The following is an 8082-nucleotide window of genomic DNA, read 5'->3' as shown; positions in this document are numbered from 1 at the left end:
TGTGTGTGTGTGTGTGTGTGTGTGTGTGTGTAAATGTTCAGAAATATTTAGACCAACTGGAGTACATTCAGCCAAATTTCCACCAATAAACAACCAAACCACAAGAATAAACAAATATATCCTTATTTCTTTCAAAGCATTAACATTCCACACAGCTTATAAAACCACCAGCAGCGAAAAAATGTGTTTTTCACTTACATTTGATGATGAAATTAGCGACTCAAAATGGCRACCGGAAGTCTTTATATCCATACTTTTAAACCTCCTGGCCATAAAAATCACTCTTCCATGTCTTGAAGGACCCGAAACACTTAATAACAAAAATATTTTCATCTTATCAGCAGGTTTAGTCAGCTAACTGGCCAAAACACGAGGGAAAAAAAAAACGTTTTCCTGTGAGCGTGGATGTCTAAATATGGCGACCTACTCCATCCGTGTTTACCTCGTCYGTCACTAAACAAAGTTCCCACCGCCTCAATATAAAATACAAATGAAAGGTATGGTGATTGGCTACACAGCTGTGGCATCAGAACGAAGCTCGGAGCTGACTGGCCGTATCTACAGTCAATCAAACCCAGGATGATGGAAACCAGAAGTTGGTCACTTCTCATATATTATTGGCTCTGGACAGCCGATACTTGAACCCAGTTGGTCAAATGAGGTGTCAATCGAAAGAGGAGGGCCTAGACGTCAATTTTGAGGCATTGMACAYGGACACAGGTTGAACRGAAACACAGAACGGGATTTCAAAATAAAACAAAACTAAAACGGCACGCGGGCGTTCCGCTGAATGTTAACAGGTTTTAAGGTGATATACACTTCATCAATAAATTATTTTCTAACCACAGTTGACAGTCACAGGTGCACAATCAAGTAGAATTCATATAAATCCCTACACATTAATATATCTACATGCTGGTCTTGAAAAAAAAAATMACAATAGCCAAAGAAGGTGTGCAAGGTTACAGAGAAAACATTGCYGCAAGGGTAAAGCTGTGCCGAATGACTCCCCTCAGATGTTTTGAACTGGAACAGTAAATGGATTGCGGTACCGCCTCACCTCACGTAAAATTCTAATCACCCACTTGATTTCGCACCGCACTAGTCTCGCTCCAGGAGGAGAACCTGTGTGTGAACCTGTGTGTGTGTGTGTTTGAGTGTGTGCGTGCAAGACTGTAAAGTGCAAAGAAAGGGACGTTTGGTGCATGTGGGAACACAAAGACAGGTAGAAAAAGGTGTCACTCATTAGGCAGTGTTTTYCTCTCGCCCCGCGTCCCTCCTTCTCACATCCTGCGAGGGAGTCGAGCTCGAAGAATCACACCTCCGACTGCTTGTGTCTCGTTCTCCTGATGCAGCACATCGATTGAATAGTCTTGACTAAGTATGTGCCTTAGAGAAGGTCTTTGTATCTTTGTGGGAGAGTGTGGATTCGTGTACGCTGACATTCAAAACAAATGTTGGTTTGCTTCTTCTACAAGAACAGAAATTGTTTTTAGGTTGTTTTTGCTCATTCTGCCACCCATATTGGATTGTTCATTCTCATTTATGAGATTTATAAAAAAATTTAAGAACTAGTGACAACTTTATTCTGATGCTACATATAATTCCAGAATCCATCGCTAATTAAAGGTCTGGAGTTCCTTTGAAGAAAAAAAAAAAAAACAAAAACAAAAGACATCTCCCATCACCTTTAGTGCAAGAGTTTTGTTTGCATAGCTGTGACGGCCATCTTGAATGGTGTTTACAACAGAAGTAGTAGATGACAACTTTCTAAAAGCTACATACTGGTTCAGAACGTATTTTACTAACACTTCAAAGAATTGAACACACACATACAGACAAAAACATTATCACCTTTGCCATGGGGTAATAACAAAAATCAGTCATATCCTATTTTAGAAAAACAAAAGTTGCACTGATTGCGTTAAACACCATCATTTATTACCTATATCACCATCTCCAGACACCATTTATCCTAAACAAGTGACCTGACGCCTGTGTCCAATTTGTTTATTGGTGTACAGATAGGTCACAAGCAATTTTATATATACATATATATATGTAAAGCCTGGCTCACACAGACACTCCTCTGAAAGTCCCAACAATAACAATGCTGTTCTGATCAGCTAACATCTCATGTAAGAAATGACTGCCTGCTGGGGTGGGAGTGTTTTGTGGTTTGATGCATGTGGGGAACTCGACAAATGTGTTAAAGGCCACATGCGGAGAGTGTTCTGCTGAAAGTCAGAGCCACATATTAAGGGTGGGCTGGATAAATGTCAAGCCTGTGCAAGCGCAGTGTCTCATTTCTGCACGATTAGAGTCACTGGTCACAGTGCTGAGCTTATGATGATGGAGATATGGACCATTAGCTGCTCCGACTCTGAGCCATTTTAATCGCTTTAACTTTAGCTGTTTGTTTTAAACAGGATAAATCGTAAAAAAATAAATAAATAAATCAGGGTTACGTTAGTGATAAAGTGCAAATTTATAACCCAGTGTTGGAGTGCTAAAGATGAGAGAGTTTCCTACCTAAGTCATTATCCAGCTCCTCCGTATGTACCCCTTCTACTCAGTGGGATGGAACGAAGCAGCATTGTTGAAGAGAAAAGATGGGTGGGTTAGAGAAGAAAAGAGGCAAACATCTGAGTTAGACGGGTGTAATAGCAAAATCTGGCCACTTGGTGGCAAGAGCATCCACATCCACACAGTGTGACAGTGTTCACAGAAAGATAAACAAATAAATCACATGGCACATTTGACTCGAATGACTGGATCGCTGCATGTTTTTGGAGCATCACAAATGTGGTGAAAACGTGCATTTGACCAACTCATCGTAGCTTTGAGTCATATTTAAAACCACTTTAGGTACATGYGTTAAAGATTGTGCCTCAGTGTAAGATGAAACAGCTTCTGATTCAATAAAAAAAATCTGTGATAACATTGCTAAAAAGAAATGATGTGAATAAGCAGAAAGGTGACTTGTTCTGAGCTTAGCAGAGCAGTAACACCCAGTGACTAAACACTTCTGTTACCCAACACTGACACCTAAGGGTTACTGTGAAAAACTCTACTCTGAGTTATGGTTAATAATKCCAAGTTTGTTATGAGGTAGTATTTGATGAGACTAGCTTTGTGCAGGGTAATCAGGGACAAACACTTTGATTCACTTTGTAAAYCTGCAAAAGACAAATAAATAAGTAGCAGGTTTGACAAACAGTATGTTGGGTAATCATGAGCAGACAAAGACATACCATCATCTTCACTTTCTTCCAGGGGTTTCTGAGGTTTGTCCAGACTTCGAGGGTCTAACCAGGAGGTGGTCTTTGTATTGTGGCTGAGCAGAAAAAAACAGGAGAAATTCAAGTCAACAAAAAGAGCTATAGATGAGTCTATTCAACAAAAAAACACATTTTTGAATTTATTTTTTTCCATTACATAGGGTGTAAATAACCCTAGTCAACTGAAAGCTACAAAAACAGGGTTTTTTTGTTTGTTTTTTTAACAAGCAGGAACCCCTGACGTGCAGATCTTCTGGCAATAATGCTTTTTTTTTCTGTGTCTGTTACCAAAGCATCTCATAAACCCCTTTACGTATGGTTTCTATGAAAGCAAAAATAATACATTCAATTGGAAATGTTAAAAAATTAAGGTCTAAATGTTTGTTTTTCCATCCCCTGTTGCTTACTCTATAAAGTAGACCTCTCCGTTCTCGGTGTAGGCCATCTCCCAGTTGTCAGGCAGAGGTCCCAGCGGGTCCTCGGGGGGAGGATGGCTCAGGAGAGAGTGTGACTGCTGTGTGCTCTCCGTGGTGGCCGATGGTGAGGGGGTTGTCCTGGCGTAGGACAAGTCACTCTGGCGAGGGGCGTAGGGGCGCACCGGCTGATGGACTTCGTCTAATTCACTGGAGTCTCCTGGAGACATCAAAACCAAAATACAGCTTAGTGTCAAAAGTTTTTTTTTTCACATCACAGACATCAAGGATCAAAGTAGCTATGAACGCAGTGCCGACATAAAACAAAAATCAAAACTACTGTTAGCTCAAGAAAACATGATGTTAAGAAATTTTAAACATTCTACTCGAAGGACTGAAAACACCCTAAACACAAACTAATGCCACMTACTTCAACAGAACATCACAGTTATGTTACTGAGTCTTCCATTTTTTTAATCCACTTTCTGAAACTACAAAGACATTCTGGCTGTCTTAATTCAGGGGCCTACATGGGTCAGGAATGCTGCATAGAACTGCAGTGAAATGAGGTGGTCTAGCTTCGGATGACGTATGTTCGGATGACGTATGTTTGTGTGACCACCCACTACCCCATCACCGTGGTGTTGTKTTGTTTATTTAAATCACGTGTCTTCAGACAACGCTTCGGGACATGTCTTTTCATTGGAGGAATAACTTCACAATTAAAACCTTACAYGTAAATACAACAAACAAACAATAATTCCAGTATCAGCACTTGTAGTTTCATTGTATTTAACATCTCATCGCAGCATAAATTTCATCAGGTAAGGTCATAAACTTACATTTAATTTTTTTTTTTTCGGTTTGTGAGGAATTTCCAAATGCCGACTTGGTTAAAAATAAATAAATAAAAAAACCTTYGCCATCTTTGTTTTTCTGTTMAGTTTGYTGATGGCGTGTTGAATCCTGGGACATCCTTGGCCAGGAAGGATACTCGGATGCAGTCTTTATTTTTGGGACAGAACTCGGTGCAGGGAAGGGATGCAAGTGGCCGATAAATGCACACTCATGAGGATGCAGCCCCTGAATTGGGACACAGCCTCTGTCAGGGGGCAGTTCACACCTAGAGCCTCTAAACTGCTTCCTGTTATCTAACTCCAACACTCAATCACAGATGGCACATAAACAACTTTTGGTCTCACTTTTGTGGAACAAACTGGGAGAAACACCTTCGGGGCTCTTAACAAAAGACCAACACAGCACGTCGGTCCATAAATCAATCACAAACAGAGCTCCTTAGAGACGCAACACCATTGATGCCAGTATTATGTTTTACCTTCACAAACCCAGGTAACTTAATAGCTTCTTATAATGTAACAATATTTCATAGATGATTGGTTATTTGTAGATTTTTGCAGCATACAGCCAGGTGGCACTATTTAACATTTCTGAATGCAGATTTTCAAGAAAATGCAGTGTAACCCAGAAAACCTAAACAAACAAACAAAAACAAAACAAAAGCTCACCAACCAATAAAGCTCTTGTATTTGATGCCTCATTTTAAACTAGAGGGTCTTTCCTGTTCCTTTGTCTTTGTTTTCCTCCACACGTCATTGTCTTCTTTGWAAAACCACAGTTTCTTAACTTGTCCGGTCCTTTTCAGACTTGCCTTCCTAAMAAGTCACTCCTATTTTTTGTAACATCCTGCTGCATCCTCCCCACCTCAACCCTCTCCTAGTTTAACCATTAGCTYGTAAATTCTACTTCATGTTTCTCTGAGGCTAAGACTGACCAAAAACTATGACAGTTTTCTTACAAACTACACCCAGAGTGTTTTCAGGTCGGCTACACACTCGGTGTTCAGGTCTGTTTGTSAAAGGTGGCTGCATCCGATACAAAGAAAGGAGGGGTTTCCATGCAGCTTTGCCTGTTGATTGGTTCAATTTAAAATAGCTAGAAGCTGGAAAAAAAAGCTGCCTTAAAACATAAATGTGTGTTTATTAAAACCCAGTGAGGTGCTGCATCTTTGCTGCTGAGATGAAGAAGCTAAATCTAATTTACTGTAGCTTTAGAGGTTGCTGCAAGCCATGTGGCCAATTTGTTGACCAAAATGTGGATCCAAATAAACACAAATCATATATAAATGAAGATGAAGCACAAGACTGTTAAAACCAGATAGAGKGGTGCTTAAGATGCATTATAAAGAACCAACTGTTGTATTTTCTCTTGTTGCTCACAGTAAGAAGCTGCACATCAAAGCTAATTCACTTTTAAATGAAATAAGAAACAAATGAAGATAAATAGTCCTAGCATAAAGTAATGTGTACAAAACCCAAAGCTTTCAAAGGTAATCATATAAATTTATTACATTTYGACAAGTTCAGCTAATATTGTTCTGTATGACTTAGATATACATGACATTTTGTAGCCTATTTACTTTATTGTCACATTAGTCTTTAGTCTTAGCCCTGCCCGAGTGGCATTGCATGGATTTAATTTATTTTTGTGTCAACTGTTACAGCTCTGCTACCAGCATGTCTGGTTATACAAAGGCACAGCAGTGATGGACTGACTTTGACTCCTTATGCTGCCTTGGTTCAGTCAGAAATCACACTAATGGCCAGAAGTTGCTTTTGTAACAGTATGCACAGACTGGATAATGATTAGTGTATTAATAAGACTTTTATTTCCTGCTTGTAAATTATATGCCACACTAAGCAAGCAGTTGGACCTAAATGCAGAGTTGTAAAGTAACTAAGTACAAATACTTTGTCGCTGTACTTAAGTAGAATTTTTGGGTATCTGTACTTTACTTGAGTAATTATTTTTCAGCCTAATTTTTCCTTCTACTTCTTACATTTTCACACAGTTAGCTGTACTTTTTACTCCTTACATTTTTAAAACAGACAAGAAGTAGAAAGTCGTTACATTTATTTCATTTTTGCTTGTTTTCATTCCAGCTTGTTATTGTAAAAAATAAATACTATCCATATAAATTGTGCCTCCTAGATAGAGTGAATTTAATTGTGGTTGAATGAAAAGTATAAATTCTGATACCGTATTAGTTTGTACACAAACAAATCATGTCACACTCCTGCAGGACATAATCATTAAAATTAAAGGACTGTACTTAAGAAGTATTTGTATTTCATGAATTATATTATTGCATTTGGCTCGCAGCAACATAAATTTATTATTTTTATGCGATATAGCCATTTCTGCATTGTTTTGGGGAGGTCACCTCCTAATAAATGTCGTTACAGAAAAGTTAACTGCTCATTTTAAATCAATACTTTTACTTTTAATACTTAAGTACAAAAAATATCAGATACTTTGACTTTTACTCAAGTAATATTCCTAAAGGAGACTTTAAATTTTACCAAAGTAATTTCTTGTTACGATACTTTGTGGTACTTTATACAACACTGCCTAAAAGTGATTTTCTTAAAGTCCCTTGCCCCTTATTTGTATTACCAACTTTAGGATTTTTCACAATTATTAATTTTCACAATAAAAACATTCCTGGACACATCACCAGTCAATCACAGGACGAACACAATGAGACATGAGACAAAAGACTATACACAAACACTYGCACCTAAAACCTTTTATAACACATGTAATGGTTCTGCCGGTAAATTCATTTTTCCTGCCTTGTTAAAACTCACGTACCTGTAAAGCTACTGTTCATGTCAGGGAGGTCCTCGTCGTCCTCCTGTTGCTGCTCTCCAAGCCCTATTCCAGCATTTTGCATGTCATTGTAGGACTTGGCGCGTTGAGGAGTGGAGTGCTGAGAGCCCGGCAGGCTGCGGCTGAGCCCGTCTGGCAGTAGGGCATCACCACCACTGCTGATCACTTTCCCAATGGGGGGCTGCAGCGGTGGCTTGGGAGTCCCATAATAGTTACCTAGGCAGCAAAGAAGGGAGGGCACAGAGAAGATGGGAGGTGGGAGATTAAACACACAGAAAAGAGGTGGAGGAAGGATGTGACCAGAAGGGTCAAAGGTGTGTGTGTGTGTGTGTGTGTGGGCACGTTTTTGCTACATCGTGGGAACCATTTTCCAGAAAAAGGCAGCCTCCTGGGGACCAATGCCCAATCCCCACGGGTATGGATTTTGGGTCAGGGGTTGGGTTTAGGATCAAGGTGTGAATTGAGTTTAGGTTAGTTTCAGAGTCAGGTAGCTTACCTGTGAGGTTAATTTTAGGGTAAATGGTCAGGGTTAGGATACAAAATTACCGTAAAATGAATTGAAGTCAATCCACAGTGCCCACGGGGATATAAAAACAAACTGGTGTGTGTGTGTGTGTGTGTGTGTGTGTGTGTGTGTGTGTGTGTGTGTGTTTGTGTGCGCTTGATACGTCAGTGCAGCTGGAGAATTATTAGAGGGA

The 8082-nt window shown here is 39.6% G+C and overlaps 1 protein-coding gene across 3 annotated transcripts in view; it reads right to left on the bottom strand.

Moving 5' to 3' along the window:
* magi1b (membrane associated guanylate kinase, WW and PDZ domain containing 1b) overlaps positions 1 to 8082 on the bottom strand; it is a 156645-nt gene that overhangs the window by 53503 nt on the left and 95060 nt on the right. For all 3 annotated transcript variants that reach the window (XM_014009859.1, XM_014009860.1, XM_014009861.1), the window contains exons 4-7: positions 7367 to 7600; positions 3689 to 3914; positions 3255 to 3337; positions 2533 to 2568 (exon numbers count right to left, since the gene is read on the bottom strand). In XM_014009859.1, coding sequence (XP_013865313.1) covers positions 2533 to 2568; positions 3255 to 3337; positions 3689 to 3914; positions 7367 to 7600 — 579 coding nt within the window. The remainder of the gene's footprint in view (positions 1 to 2532; positions 2569 to 3254; positions 3338 to 3688; positions 3915 to 7366; positions 7601 to 8082) is intronic.

The sequence above is a fragment of the Austrofundulus limnaeus genome, unplaced genomic scaffold (genome assembly GCF_001266775.1).
Source record: "Austrofundulus limnaeus strain Quisiro unplaced genomic scaffold, Austrofundulus_limnaeus-1.0 Scaffold62, whole genome shotgun sequence".
In the NCBI taxonomy this organism is placed as follows: Eukaryota; Metazoa; Chordata; class Actinopteri; order Cyprinodontiformes; family Rivulidae; genus Austrofundulus; species Austrofundulus limnaeus.
The sequence above is the reverse complement of the archived record's forward strand: the minus strand, read 5'-3'. Positions and strand labels throughout refer to the sequence as shown.